At 38.7% G+C, this 16,239-nt stretch overlaps 1 protein-coding gene across 6 annotated transcripts in view; it reads right to left on the minus strand.

The window, feature by feature from the left end:
* DLG2 (discs large MAGUK scaffold protein 2) overlaps window positions 1-16,239 on the minus strand; it is a gene marked incomplete at both ends in the record, with an annotated part of 916,537 nt that overhangs the window by 284,535 nt on the left and 615,763 nt on the right. For all 6 annotated transcript variants that reach the window (XM_082494340.1, XM_082494344.1, XM_082494343.1 and 3 more), the window contains 2 exons: window positions 12,162-12,303; window positions 15,258-15,402. In XM_082494340.1, coding sequence (XP_082350466.1) covers window positions 12,162-12,303; window positions 15,258-15,402 — 287 coding nt within the window. The remainder of the gene's footprint in view (window positions 1-12,161; window positions 12,304-15,257; window positions 15,403-16,239) is intronic.

A 16,239-nucleotide genomic window follows, 5' to 3' on the forward strand; every position in this document is an offset into this window, starting at 1 on the left:
ATGCAGGATCCTCAATTTAATTTTAACTTTTTTATTGCAGGATCCTGTTTGGTAGGGTTCAGTTGCCAACACATAGCACATTAAATGTTAACGGTTTCATTTTTTGGATTTTAAAACCTTTTATGATATGGAAAGAAACCAGCTAAGCTCTCACAGCATATTGAGTATGCGGGGCTATGGCCAAGAAACGCTAAATTCAATCTGAGAGAAAATAAATCTCACAATGCTACAAGTTTCCAACATTTTTTTTCAAGTAGTCATTTATAATTGTACTCAAGTTCAGTAAAGACAACTAATACATTAGTATGGTTAATATAACGTTGCTGGGAAGTGTGCAAAGAGGCATCTTTAAAAGTATATCACTATTAAAAGAAAAATCAATGGCAATTTAATACAAATGACCTTTTCCACTTCTAATGGCCAGTGATTTTTATATGTATGTCTTTTGACTTCTTTTAGTTTCTTGTTCATATAACCTTCTAGGAGAACCGCATACCTTATAGTTCCATAGGCTTATTTAGAATTGAAAGGTGATTTTATTTCATAGGTTGTGTCCTGGCAATTCAAATAAGACCCAATCATTCATATGACATGTTTATTTCAACTAAATGAAAGACAGAGAAAGCGTGTGAAGAGCTGAAAGAAAATACCAGAAGTACATTACCTTAGTTCTTTCTGGAAATCATTCTATAATTAATGATTTCTCAGCTTTTCCATTATTACCTGATACTTGCATGAGCCTTAAAGTTTCCCGTAACTGCACAACAACTGCTTAAGATCACGGCCATTTTTTTAGCACAGTAATCAAGAGTAAGGCTTGCCTTGTTCCTCTTAACAATACTATCTAAACATTTTAATCGGGTTTTCAAATGAAGCGGCCTACAAGAAGGCATAAGCATAATTTAGAACTTTTAATATTCTACACCTAATTCTACACTCACTATTTTTAGCCATTAGGAATTAGGAAATGAAACGACCGCTTAATTTGAAAAAAATCGGTAATGATTTTCTGTTGCAGTAATGTAAAAGATGACTGTTGCACACAGGAACGGTGAGACTGGCAGGCCAAAGGCCTCAGTCCCTTGCAGCGACTGTTTAGGAAACATGGCCAGTAAAGAAGGCCTCTTCCCTGCTCAGCTGCTAAAACTCAGCAGGTGAGGGGCCAGGTAGGCCAGAAACCAAATCCAAGTAAATTGTGGTTAGTGGGCCTATCAACCATGAATTTGAGCGCTTATCCTCATCTGTATTTGAACATTTTTATATTCTTGGGCTTCACAACACCCTGTGGCAATGAGTCCCACAAATTAATCATGTGACATACCCCCAAACCTCTACCTTTTTGTATTGTAAGCCTGTTACTTGGTTGCAATTTGATAACATATGGTAACATTTCAAAAACTTCTATTTTTCTGTCTTTCAGAGTCACCTGGCAATGTATTGTAAACTCCCTTTATCTGAGTTGTCAGAAAGTGTTAATAGTCATTGCCTGTTGCCTTCTCTATGTCACAAGTACTTTTGCAGATCTCTGTTCTCTCTCTCTCTGACAACTTTTTTCTACTCCACAATTATTGGTTATTTAGGTCCGCTTGGAAACCATGCTATACCCCTGCTCATCTCTGTCACCCTCTTCTGGGGCTTTTTCCAGTTGCCTCCACCTAGTAGACTTGGATGCATTATAGATTCATACAGAAAAACATTATATTTTGCCCTCTTCTCCTTTCCTATCAGATCTTATTTCCATTCTTAATTACATTTTTGACTGCTCTTGAGTACTGAGCTGACAATGTCACAGAACTAACCACAATCACCTCAAGGTGTCTTTCTTAAGTGGTAATAGCTGCTTTAAGAGTCCATGTCCATGACACATGCAGTATGTACTTAGGGTTATCTTCTTCCTCTGTGCTCTGTTAAATGTTACTTATCATTTCTGTGTGTATTATCACTGCCAATCCTACTATATAATTTCAAAAAATCTCCATGCAAGCTCTAAAGAATATTCTGGAATTTGGTGGGGTTTTTTAAGTGTTATGTAATAAGTAGTTTCCACTGACTGTATTAGAAATCGTCAAATACTATTACTTGGGGATCTCTGACAGACCTGATTAAATATGTGTGGATTACTCAGGACATAACAAATTGTCTGGTGACTTGACAATAACTAAATATTTACTTTAACATGTACCATTCTCTGAAGATAAGACTTACTATTTAAAATAAATTTGGGTTAGCAAAATGAAATCTTATGATAGGCTATGTACTATGTACTATGTAATACTATGTATTTTTAAAGTTCAACAATTAATTTGGCAAAAATTGTGTATTAAATACATGAAATAAAAAATAGTTGCTTTGTAATTTATCATAGAATCATAGAATCATAGGTTTAGGTTGGAAGGGACCTTGAAGATCATCTAGTTCCAACCCCCTGCCATGGGCAGGGACACCTCCCACCAGACCAGGTTGCTCCAAGCCCCATCCAGCCTGGCCTTGAACACCTCCAGGGATGGGGCAGCCACGGCTTCCCTGGGCAACCTGGGCCAGTGCCTCACCACCCTCACAGTAAAGAATTTCTTCCTAATATCTAACCTAAATCTCCCCTGTTACAATTTGAAGCCACAACCCCTCATCCTATCACTACATGCCCTTGTAAAAAGTCCCTCTCCAGCTTTCTTGTAGGCGCCCTTCAGATACTGGGAAGCTGCTGTAAGGTCTCCCTGGATCCTTCTCTTCTCCAGACTGAACAATACCAACTGTCTCAGCCTGTCCTCATAGGAGAGGTGCTCCAGCCCTCTGATCATCTTTGTGGCCCTCCTCTGGACCCGCTCCAGATTTAGCAATCTCATGCTTCATTGAAGGGAACGAATAATAACATAGAGCTAAGAAATACAACTGTGATTTTTGTTTTCTAAAAAGCTGTTGACAGGTGTTCTATAAGTAGACATTTTTAGTTGATAGCATAACTAAATACTGTACCACTGTATTTCACCAAGGATCCAATTTAAGGTTATACAGATAAACAATTTTTTTTTCTTTTCTTAAGTGAACATTTAATGTGTTACTTGAGTAGCATTCTTTTAACTATTTTTTTTTTTTTTTTAAATAAATCCTGAGATTGATCAAAGGCTAAACCAAGCAAGAAATTCTACTATGGGACACCGTATTGAATTCAATATAATCATCAGCAGGGTCAACTTATGAGCTAGAGCATGAGAACTCTACCTCGTGAGAGACGGGCAGGAACCAGTGGCAGCAGCAGGCTGCCATCCTCCAAATGAACAGGCAACGCAGATGAACTATCATGACGGACTGCCTGGTGGGATCACGCACACATCATGCAAACCCCAGTGACCTGGGTTCCTTTCCGTTTTTCTAGAGAGAGATGGCCCTATCCTGATCCTGCCAGCATCTTATCAGTGAATTTTCCTATCTGCTCTCTGTCTCTGTTCCTTACTCCAGTCTTGTTGTACAACTATTGATTATCCCAACCCCACGTCTCACTGTCTGAGGGAGCTGCTGGTTCAGCAGCCCTGAAATTCATTGCTGCTCTTCTCCAGGCTATTTTTCTCCACTGCTACTTCATGCCTCTTCACCCATTTCTCACTTCTCATCTTCTTCATCTTAAATTCCTCTTCCAAATCCAAGTTTTCCTACCCAATATATACCAGTCTTCCTTTCTTGTGATTTCCATTCTCACACAACCAGTGACAAGTTCTCCCTCATTTTCACACCCAATCTCACCATAATTCCTTGCCAAACACACTCCCCCTATTCCTCCATTCTCGTCGATGCTAAAATCTGACAGGACTGGGCATTCAGAACACAGAACAGAATCACTCCTGATTATGTTTCTATTTCAGAAAGGACTGGAAAAAGTAAGTAGAGAGAAAAACTAGCTTTGGCCAGAGAACGCTGTTTTCAATCATGCTGGCTTCTTTTAACAATCTAGTCAGTATTACAGAATTGTGAGAAGCTTTGATACACTGCAGTGTGAGGACGGAATATTAAAGAATTCTACTTCAAAAAATATTAAAGAATTCTACTTCAAAAAAATATTAAATAGATTTTGGAGGATAAATGAATTTCAGTTTTTCCAGACTTATATTTGTTGGCATTTAGATAGATTTTCACAAATGCAGTAAAAATACCATGTGGATTAAGTTTCATCAGCTCCCATATTTCAACACCCTGAAGCTATGTACGGAATATTACAGTATTTAAAATATCACCACAATTTTTAACATAGAATAGAACAGAACAGAACATGACCTACGCCACATAATTCTCCCTCCATCCCTTAAATGACCAAGCTGCTATGGCTAAAAATAAATGCAATTTAATTTGATAGTAATAGTGGTTAATTAAAATTTCTTTAAAAGCAATAGATATAATTTACACTAGATTTTAAAACAAAACAAGCATGCAACCTTTGCTGTCCGTAGATAAACAAATCCAGCCCAAGGCAAAAACTGAGCATGAAAATATTTACTTGAACAATTAATCTGCCAAAGTCATAAGTGATTTAATAGGAAGAATGAATAGAAGGCATTCTCAGTCTCCCCATACTACTATATATAGTTAATTTTCTTCAGGGCATGGATAACATGCTGATTTGGGGTTAGGCATGTTGATGTGATTGTTGAGAGCTCACAATTACCTGTCACATTCACATAATTGCACCAGCTTACTTCTACATATCTTTTACTTATTACTCATACAGTAACATCAGGTCAAAAACATTGTAAAATTCACTATTTGAAAGTTCTCCTTACAGTACCTGATTATCTTCTTCATCTGGGAAACATGAGTTTCAATTCTGTTCCCCCACAAAAAACAACAGGAAATGCAGCTAACTCCTTTCAGCAAATACAGACTTTTAAAACATGCAGAATATTTTGTCGATGGATGATCTAATTCGAGTCATTAAAGATCCCAAAGGAAGAGTTTTCAGGACTCATTACTAAAAACTGTAGTTCTTTTTTCCTATTGTGCTTCATAAAACCATTGTCAGAAAACTGCTATTGAAAGTTTTAAAACACACAAACCGTAACATTAGTTGTAACGGTTTAATACTGAAAAGTCAAATCTGTGTATCAATGCAAATTCAAAGGTGTTCCCATGAAACATCCTCAACTCAACCAGCAAGTTCATGTAAGTAAACAAGAAACAGTTGAGGAATGCTACTTTTAATACAGGGAACAAACCCCCTGAGACTTCAACTTAATGGTTCTCCTTTTTCTCCCTTCCAATCCCCAGCACCTCCTCCTCGTCCAGAAAATGTTATTTTGCAAAGATGCATGTAAAAGAAATCAAACATGCTTTTCACAGCAAAAGAGATAACTCAGACAGCTTTTCCATCCATGAATCTTTAATATCTAGCCAAAGTTAAATGTTAAAGTGAATTTTTTATCAGCTGAAGCACAGAATTTTGATGTTACCATTTTCTGAAGTTAAAAAGGAAGTAAAAACTCAAGATGGTAGGTCTTTATTTTTACAGAACTTTTGCCTATGTTGATCGTTAAAGACAGAAGGGATAAACATCTAAAAGCTACAGGATTTTTAGACTATAAATTCAATATTTCTGGAAATAGGAAGGTAGACATCTGCTAAAAAGTATATTGCAACTTCTCTCTCAGCTGTATTAGTAATGAATATTCCACAAAAACACTAAACCAAAAAATCACTATTTTCTTCCAACTATCATAGCAAATTTGGTTGGAATGCATCTCTGTAGGTCATCTCATCCAATCGCATGCTTGAAGCAGGATTATTGCCAACAGACCACATCAGCCATGATTTTATCTAGCTAAATCTTAACAGTCTCAAAGGGTGGATATTTCACAACCCTTCTAAGCAACGTGCTCCAGCACAACTCCGCCCACCTGCTGTCTTTTTTTCTTCTCAAATTGAAATCAGAACTTCCAAAGCCAATGGTTGCAGCCATCGGTCCTTCTCTTCTGAGAAGAGTTTTGTTTCATCACCTTTGCTACTGAATACTTATAAGGTGCTCTTAGATTACCCCTTAATCTCTTCTTCACAACATCAAACAAGCCTCATTCCCCTCAACATCCCTCTAACTTCCATGTGATTTAGGATTCTGAGAAGCTGATGGAATGTCTCATGTTTTTCCGCATCCCTCTTGAAGTCAAAGATGGGAATTGATCACAGCCTTCTAGAAAATATCTTGTCTTTTTCTGCTGGCTGTGCTTCTCCCAGTATAGTCTAGTATGCTGATTACCTGACTGGCAAAGAGAGTGCCCTCCCGGGTCCATGTTCAGCCTGGCATCCACTGTAACCTCCAGGTCATTTTCTACGAAGCTGCAATTGAGATGTTTGTTTCACGGCCCATACAAGTGCGCGCAGCTGTTCCACCTGAGCTGCAGACTTGTTCTTACTGAACTTTATGAGGTGTCTCCTGCCTGAGTCCTCAAGTATATCAAGATCTGCCTGGAATAAAGCTGTGCCATTTGTCATGTTAACCACTCCCCCTTAATTTATTAGCCTCTGTAAATTTGCTGAGGGTGCACTCTGTGTCATGATCTAGGTCATTGATGAAGATATTCACTGACGCCCAAGGTATCCTGAGCTACCGTGCTCGTCACTGACCACCTGACAGATGTCAAGTGATGATCGTTACCCTTTGAGCCTACTGGTTCGGTCAGTTCCCAACTCTGTCTCTTCTTTTAGTCCACTCTTCCTCAGCTTTCAAACAAAAGTGCTGTAGAAGACTTTGTCAAAAGCCTTACCAAAGTCTGCCGTTGCATGCAAATGAGCACAGCCATGCTGGGAGAAGACTAATGAGTAAGGTGACAGCAGATAATCCAGGAGATACCCAAAAGGCTATCCTGAAGGTTCCCAAAACTTTACCAATCATATCTTCTTTCCAGCTATGGATTATTTGTACGTGTTTATCCAACGTTTCTTCATGTTTGGATGAGAGGCTGCTGGAGGAGTTTTAAAGGCTGCTTCCCGTGTTACAGCTTCTTTTGCCCACAGAAGATGTATGAGAAATACCTTTGCAGCCACTCCCCAGGGCAACAAGTGGAGAAGAGGAATCACCATGTGCCCCACAGCAGATCGCAGACGCATATCTGTGGGAGTTGTGGCATGGGTCAGGTATGCCTTTGGAGTCAGCTATGTTTTCACCCAGCAAAGAGGCATTCCTGCTAAAGGCAGCAGCTGCGCTGCGGCGCTGGTTGGTAACCACTGCTCTCCCCTTACCCACGCAGCCAGTCATTTCAGCAGGAAAGGCGACCGGGCTGCACAAGCACACTGTTTGCTTTTGGTAAATCTATGCTGACTATTCCATTTATCTTCTGGTCCCTGGCAAAGATGATGTTGAGTACTTCAGGTTTTTCTATATTTCAATCATTACATTGTCTCCCCCCCCATTCATCAGTTTTTCCCTTCATCAAATTCTACCTTCATTTTTGAAACTAGTACACCTACAGAATCACGTTTTGTTAACCTTTATGACTCTTGTAAGTCTTAGCTCAGATCAATCAGCTTTCTGATTCTGTCATTAAGCAGTCAAACAATGCTTATCTACACCTTGCGTTTTAGGTCATCAGAAAGCTCTTTGCTCAGCCAAGAAGGCCTTTGACTGAATCTCCCTCCTTCCTGCTCAACAGGATGGTTCTCAATAAGTTTTATTTAGAAATCTTCCATCTTTCACTGCCACTATGTCTCTGTGGGAGCATCCCAAGAGGTTTTGCTTAGCAATTCTCTGAAAAGGCTGAAGTCTGCTCTTCTGAAGTCTACAGTCAAAACTTGCTGACTGTCTTTCCAGACTTCCTTTGAATCATGAACTGAACCAATTCGTGGTCACTCTGATCCCAGCTGTTATTTATCATCATGTTTGCCACTTGTTCTTCCCTTTTCGTAAGCCGCAGGTCAAGCAGAGAATTACTCCTGTTTCTCCCTCTAGCAGCATTAGGAAATTGTCAGCAACACAAACAAGGAATCTCCTGTATCACCTGCACAGCACTTTAATCTTCCTAGAAACTCAAACAGATAAGGACGTGCTTGCAGAATGATTATGTTTCTATTGATAGTTACTTGGCATATAGCTTTTATCCACTCTTGATCCCGCATTCTACTAACCTGAAACTGTATTTTATTTAAATTTTAAAAGGTGACAATCTGTATAACAAAAAAGGCAAAGCTTCAATCCCAAGTGAATTTAAAATGAATCCATCAAAACAAAAAGTAAATTATGCGCATCACTGACAGCATTTTGGATTAATAATATACTCAATGTACAAAACTCGGTAATTTAAAGACAACATCCAGCTTCACTAAAACTTGTGGCTGAAGATGATTTATTACTTTTCTATCCCTTGTGTTCAGATTAAATTATTTTTTCTCCATAGTTTTATTAAGTAAAATTTGTATTGAATTTTTTTCATATTCATATTCAGATTCAGATTGTGGTCATATCAGGCCAAAAAATACAATTTTTTTGTCAACAGAAATACTTATTTTTATTGGGCAAAATACAAGTATTTAGGTAAAAAAATAGAACTGGAGCAAAAATAAGAAAAACAAAAAAGAAAAGCAAGAGAAAGTGGACCAATTGACTGTTCAAGCATTTAAACTTTACTGATAGATTCATTATAGCAAGTAAGTTAAAAGAAAGCTCGTCATCAGCCTCACTCAGAGAACGTGTACAAAGAATTACGAAATTGCAAAAGCCTCTTATAATGGAGATGTTACTCTTCCAAATATTTTTAGCTGGCACGAATTAAAATCTACCAGAAGCGTTGCCACATTATGACTGCATGGGTGATGAATTTCCTTATGTGATCACCATGTAAATTAGCCCTGAAAACCTATTATAGCAAGAACCAGGTATTTTTAATGGCTAGCACTGCAGTAGTTGGCAATCATCTTAATTATAAAAAGTTATGTGAGGAAACCTAATTATAAATGCTGCAATCAAGGGATCTATAGGTTTCACTAAAATTATCACCATGATAATTAACCTCCCAAAAGATTTTAAGTCTTTCTAAACTGGTCAGCAACAAAGACTTTCCAAATGTGTTCTTATTTTAATGGCAGATTCATCAGCAAACCCTATGGCATTGCACAGAAAGAGTGTGTTCCCTCTTATTCAGTCAGTTCATAGGTGTGAAAATCCCTGTGAGAATTAACTGAGGCATTTTCAATAGTCCCACTTGAATCAACAGGCAATTATTAGCTACATGGACATCTTATTAAAAAAAAAGGCTCAGAATTGTTGAAGGGTTAAATGGTTTGGTTTTGAGGATCAGAGGTTCTTAGTCGTTGTAGTCAGAGAAGAAACCTGGTCTCCTGGCTCTTGTTTGGGTGTCTCTTGGATAGCGCTGTATGATGTATGTCCAGTGAGGAAACGCAATGGCAAGAAGTAGCATTTTTCTTATGACTACATTCATTTTACCTTGGTGCTTTTGTACCCTGTGGATCAGTGCCGCATATAAGCTATTATCACTAATATAATTAAGTCCATAATAGCCTTCTCCTTTTCAATAGGACAAAGTAAATACTTGTATAGAACTATGAGATTTTAGTCTAATCTGCTCTGTTGCATTCAGTCTGCTCCTGTTACTTGACACCTTCATTTCTGCCACTGCCACACACCGTCCACAGAAGGTCATGCTTGTGGAGTCAGCCTCTCCTGTCTGTAGTGCCAATGCCCCAGAAGATTTCTGATATCAGACTTTCATTAGACGACACCAGTTTGCCTCACCAGTGCCGAGTACAGGGGGATGATCACTGCCCCAGTCCTGCTGGCCACACTATACCTGATACAGGCCAGGATGCCGTTGGCCTTCTTGGCCACCTGGGGGACTCCCAGGTCCCTCTCTGCTGAGCAGCTTTCCAGCCACTCCTCCCCAATCCTGTAGCATTGGCGGGGGTTCTTGTGGCCAAAGTGTAAGAACCGGCACTTGGCCTTATTGAAACTCCTAGAGTTTGCCTTGGCCCATCGACCTAGTCTGTCTAAATCCCTCTGCAGGGCCTCCCTACCCTCAGGCAGATCAACACTTCCACCCAGAAGCTCTCAGAAGCTAAACCAGCAAAATTAACTTGTTTAAAAACAAATTAAACATATCAGGGTATGAATACATCTTTCTTCCTAAAAAGATCAAAAAGACTATACTAATTAATTACAATATATAACCTGCATGGTTCTTTGAGCAGGTATGCTTTCTACTGGATACCTGCTGAACTAATGGGTTACAACTGTCATTGCCTTCTCTTCTATGACTATTTTTTCTTGTTTCTCTTTTTTCTTCTTTTTTTTTTTTTGTAGAAGTAATTAGAAAGTTAAAATCAGCTGCATGGAACACAAAGAAACACAGGAATATATAAAGATACTTCTTCACTGCCTTACAGGTCTTCTAACTGTTTAAACAGTGTTTTAATTCTCAGCGCAGCTTTTCTCTTTTTTTAGAATTACTCACTTCGCTTTCTGTGACTTCTTGCTCTCCTTTGCTGTTATCTACTTTTAAGGTTGCGTTTTTTTGCTCTTTTTAAACTTTGCCAACTCTTTCTCAGTAACTATGGTGGCGACATCTCAATACAGAAGGAGAGAATTCAGCACTACAAGCTTATTGACAAAGCCTTCATCATTGTAACCCAGATACTGTATTGGTATTCTTCCCATACATAGGTATTTTAGAAATTTTGAGGTCAGTACTAGCCCAGGTGAAGCCTTGATGCACAACTTAATCAAATCAATGTTTTAACTATTAATTAAAAAAAATAATTTATTGGAACCCTTTGGAGAATATTCATCGTAATTGAGTGTCTCGTAAGTTGAAGGAAAGCAATGTCAGCTTTGCATCCTCAATCAAAACAAAGGAGGAACTCTTTTAGCCAAGACAGGGAAGCAAGGTGTAGTTTCCACACATTTATATCCTGATTAACCACTGTATCATGATTTAGTTACTCTCAATCTGTCTGATCCAACAAGTTAAGCAGCTTGAGATCGTAATCATATGCAACAGGAAACACGAAATGCAAATTAGCAAGTTATGAAGCCCATGAATACATAAGTGGATGAGATTCTCTGGCTTGAGATACACAGCAGGTCAGGTTCGATGATTGGAACAGCCCCCTCCGAGCTTTAAACACAAGGAATTTATAAATACTGAAGCACAGAAAAAAAATTAATTACTCATTTTCTGTAGCACTAGACATTATAATGAGGGCTCATTTTACAAACTTAACAACTGTTGTCCTCTAAGTGGATGGTAGTGCTCTTCAAACAAAAAATAAATACACACTGTCTCATCGGTGACATTCAGTGGTGACCTAACACAAGACATAAAAGAACCCTCCCAGCATTTTCCTATGTGCCTTTTCTACCTGAAAATCAACTACATAGATAAAATTCTGCTGCTGTACTTCCATATAGTAGTCTCAATCCTTTTGGGATTATTAAAATAAAAAGGATTAGAAGCAATTTCCAGGGTCATTTTGCTGCTAATCACACCAAAGAAGTCCTTTTATAAAGGTATTAAGTGCCACTGCATAAACAGTTTCCTTTTAACCTCCACGCCTGCACAGAAAGCTGTTTCGTAGTACGATTGCTCTAATGGTTAAGAAACTTTTTTCCAGTTTCCCTCCTATATTTATTCGCAGCCAGTTTATACATTTTTTTTCTTTTCCCATAGCGTTTACTTTCTGTGGCATTTATCTTTCAACGGGTGTACAGAGAGAAATTACAGGCTATTTCAGCCTGAACTAAACAAGCTGGACCTTCCAGAGCATACGGTCATGGACAGGTGCAAATGCACATCCAGTCACTCCACCCACACACGCAGTGAGCCAGGGGAATCACTGACCCTGGGATCTCTTGCCTGTGCTAGTAAGGAGCTATCCTGGCTAATACAACTCTTAAGAAGCAGAAAATTGTGCTTAGTGCCAGCATTGCTCTAATGCAGCCACGTTGTTCAGGAAAGAGGGCAGGATTGCACCCAGACAACACGGACCTCAGGGCAGCGTTCTTTCACGGGGTCTTTCTCGTGGTTGTCTTCACATCTGTAACAGTTTCAATTCATCTTCCCTCGAACATGGGGGAAAAGAACTATATGCTGTATTCTGTTGGAGGTGCACTGAATGCTTTATCTACACCCTCTGCAATCGTCATGAAAGGTAACAACTATAGAGAAGCATCTGACCTGGTGTAGTCGTCCTCCACAAGCATGTGCTTTGGAATGGGTGAGTATCTTCCCGGTGAGATAGGGGCCAGGGATGCCTTGTACTCTAAAGTGCCATTGTTTCCAGAAGAGAGTATATGATTTTCCATCGGTGGAGAATAAGCTGATGGTAAGAATAAGCATTTCTAGTTAGCCACTTTCACCTTTGATTAGATGTCACAAGAGCACCATTTTTTAGTTAAGTACCAAGAACGTGCTCATTGCTGTAAATAACACCAAAACAGACAGTCCTTGCCTAAAAGAGCTTAAAACACAACAAGAAAGAGTGAACAGCTGGAGTTTCCCTGAAATAATAAAAAAATAATAATAATAATGGCTTATTTGCAGGGATGGACTCTTTAGAGGGGATCTGAATAAGAAAGGATAGTTTGGGAAATAGGAAACATTTTCTTCAATTAGAATTGACTTGAAGAAGGACATGTAAATGGGAGAGAATGAGATTAAAAACACACTCTTTTTTGTTCCAATATACAGTAATAGCAGTAATAAAGTGAGAGCTCAATGCAGGATAAGAGCGGGAATTTTATGTGTGGCAAGAATTATGTATGGTGAAGATTTAAAGCTGTGATCTACTAAAGGTGCCAAAATTCCCAATGTAATTGAAATTCCAGTACCAACATAGATGGTATTTAGATCACAGTAAATCTGTATATTTAAAATATGAAGTGGATACAAATCTCTTACATATTAATGATTAATAATGAAAATTACAGGACTATGCTGTCTGATTCTATATTGGGTCTGTGGGTTTTGTTGTTTGCTTGCTTTTTGCTATTCTGAACTTACTGGGGATATTTATAACCGGAGAGACATAATAATAGTTGCATTCAAATCTCTAGTTAATGTAATTAGAAAAGGCAACGATAAATAGGAAAAACAATGAAACTTCTGCAATGACTTATGATTAATTTTCTCATGAGAAGACGACAGCTAAACTTCCCAGTATTAGTTTCAGTCTTTCTTTCAGATGCTGGGGTACAGAGTGTTTCAAAGGAAAATATCTCTACGGGGAAAGGCCATTACCCATTCTGAAATACTCCGAACGTGTAGGCATAATGAGAGGTTCCCTGAGGATAAATGAATCTGTATGCAGCGACAGCCTGGGATGGGCTACTGCAAATCTTTTCAACCTTTATTCTCCCTACGGAATTACTTCTGTCTTCTCATACGCTGCTGATCTATAATCCGGCATAATAAAACACACTGTTTTAGAATTCCCAAATTATTATTTTGGAAAGAATTATAAAGCAGGAGATTGGACAGGGACAGTTAGCATTTTTACTTCTTGGGCTTTGCTAAGATTCAGACCAGACTGCTACTGAACAACGTGATCGCCATCTGTTGTAACATTTGCTGAGTAAATAGGTATCCTCAGCACAGGCGAGTATACCTCCTGACGGGCATGTTACAAACCCTTCCCTTCTGTTTCTGTGGAGCAGTCTGAATAAGGAGGATTATGGATACTGTGATACTGTGATACTGTGATTATGGATATTTAGCTTTTCCCTCAACTTTGTCAGTCCACAGTAGCAAAACTGTGCAAAAGTGCAGAAAAATTTACATCTCAAGCATTTACTGGCAAAATCTGCCTTACGTGCCCCTAGGATTATTGGCGGGAGATCAAGATGGGTATGGATCTGTTGATGAAGCTCTTGTCAAATCTTAAACTACCGTCCAGTTGTTAGATGGTGCAGCTGGTCCTTGTTGGTAGTTGAACCCAAGGCAGACAGTCTTTAACGAACAACCAAACGAAGAAAGGGAGTTTCAGTAATGAACTGTTTAGACCAACAGGCACCGCTGACAGAGAGAGCTGCAACTGAAATGTTAAGATTGCTGCGAATGAAAAGGGAATGGGAGTGCCTGGGTACGGACACCAGGAGGACTGGCAGGAGGGGTAGGAAACTGGCATGTATTGACAGCCCCTAGATTCATCAGTAGGTCATCAATACTCAACATAACCACATGTAACTTGTCAGGACAGCCTTCACCCAAACTAAAACAAAGACTGAAGCCATTAAAAGATGATGGCAGGAGATAAAGACTAGATGTGAGCCAAGGACAATCATATAAGGAGACGAAAGAGAAGTGAGTAAATCCTGAAGACATGCATAGTTGGGACAGATGGGAGAGACAGAAGATCCTAATTGCTGTCATCTCCTTAAGGGTGCAAAAAGCACATCAGCAAGGATTTTTTCAACCTAAGAAGGAGGTATATGTGTATGATAAAGACTCCACAGCCACCCACCCTTGTACTTGATCATCTCAGGGAGTCCTGGTGATGCACCCGGGTGCACGTCTTTCTACGTGAATGCTGGACGTGAACCTAGGTGGTTTTGAGTGTGTGGATGTGACAGCCTTTTTGAAATCAGTTTGGTGATCCTGCACTGAGCTTTACTATACTGTCTTTACTATACTGTCTCATCAAATTTTCCTACAACAGAGTGTACGTTGAACCCAAGAACAAAGAAGGCCTTGGTCCTAAAAGAAAATAGCAGATGAACTTATGTAAAATTAATGGACAGATGGAGAATAAAGCAAAGTGGAACAATAATTTAGGAAATGGACATATACAGAAAATAGTTAAATTCGTGTAAGTAGAGCAGTGATTTTTACATTCCAAGTAGATAGTTTATTCAAATATCATATATATTATTTTCAGGCTTTTCACTAAGTTTGTAAAAGACGTTTTGCTGCTTGTTCAGAGGACTCCAGTCTACAAATGTAATCATATTTCAATATATATTTACATATAGTTATCACTGTAATTGTAACAAGAGTTACAGTTCAGTCTAATCACCTGGACAGTGGCTAATTGGAATCAGCACGACAGTATGTCAGCTACATTGTTACTTTGGCTACAAAATACTTTAGCAGAGTTACATTATTTGTAATACTTCCTGAGTGTAGCATGCTTAAGTGGCACTAAACATTTCATTTCTGTAGCCTTCCAAGCTGTTTCAAAATTTTAATGGGGTACTTTGGACAAGCTATGAAAAAAAGCACAATCATCTGACAAACTGATATCTCCAACAAAATGAGTTGCAAAAAATCACTTACAGTGAGTAATATCTGGTGGGCCATAAGGATCGGTCATGTAAATGGTGGTGGGTTTTCCAACTTTCAGATAGACTACATCTGATGTGTTCTTCAGTATCGCTACTGCCTCTTCGTGGGTAACTTCTTCTAAACTGTAATTATTTACCTTAAAGGAGAAACCAGACAGGTGAATTGGGATGCAGAAATAGAAACAAGAAAATGACACAGTCTTGCAGTTATCACAATGTTGGGAAAAATGCTGTAGAGAAGGAGCACTAAAGATTACAGAAGCAGTATTGCAGTAAGGTAGAAAATATGGTTTTCTTAGCACATGCATATTCAAAGACTGATGTAGCAGTATTGATAATATCACAGAATCATAATGGGACGTGGTGGCACTTGGTCTTGTCAGTAGAAAAGTCCTTTGTGATATTCTGCTACTAGTATCATCATTAACATAAAACTATACTTAATAATAATTTAATAACTTAACACCACATCACTTCCAGAAACTGCCTATGTTATTTGACCTGTCGAGATGAACTGTCCAAGTTCACCTCTCAGCACCTATGGGTGGGACCTCAGAAATACTTAACACCCTTAAATCTTTCCATCCCTGCTATAACATTGACCATTAAAATAAAAAGAGGTACAGAGTGGAATACGGAACAAGGGGCTGCCTATGAGGTGCGGAAAAAGAAAAAGGGCAGTTCTGGATGTGGGGAAAGGGATTTTCAGTGTGAAAGTTTCTCAGTTATCTGGAAGCACAGGAAAGAGACAATGAAAAAGTAAGAGAATGTAGTACTAGTTCTGTGCTTTATCAGAAAAGAAAAATGCTCAACCAGAGCACGAATATGAGGACAGTACTACAGACTAAATAAGGAAGGAAACAGTGGCAATAAACCTCGGCTATTCATGCTTTACTCCCAGAAAAAGAAAATCAAATGAAAAGTGTCAGAAATGGTTTATTGTAGAGGCGTAGAAAGTTTATTCACACGTAAAT

This window comes from Vanellus vanellus (genome assembly GCF_965231255.1).
Source record: "Vanellus vanellus genome assembly, chromosome: 1".
In the NCBI taxonomy this organism is placed as follows: Eukaryota; Metazoa; Chordata; class Aves; order Charadriiformes; family Charadriidae; genus Vanellus; species Vanellus vanellus.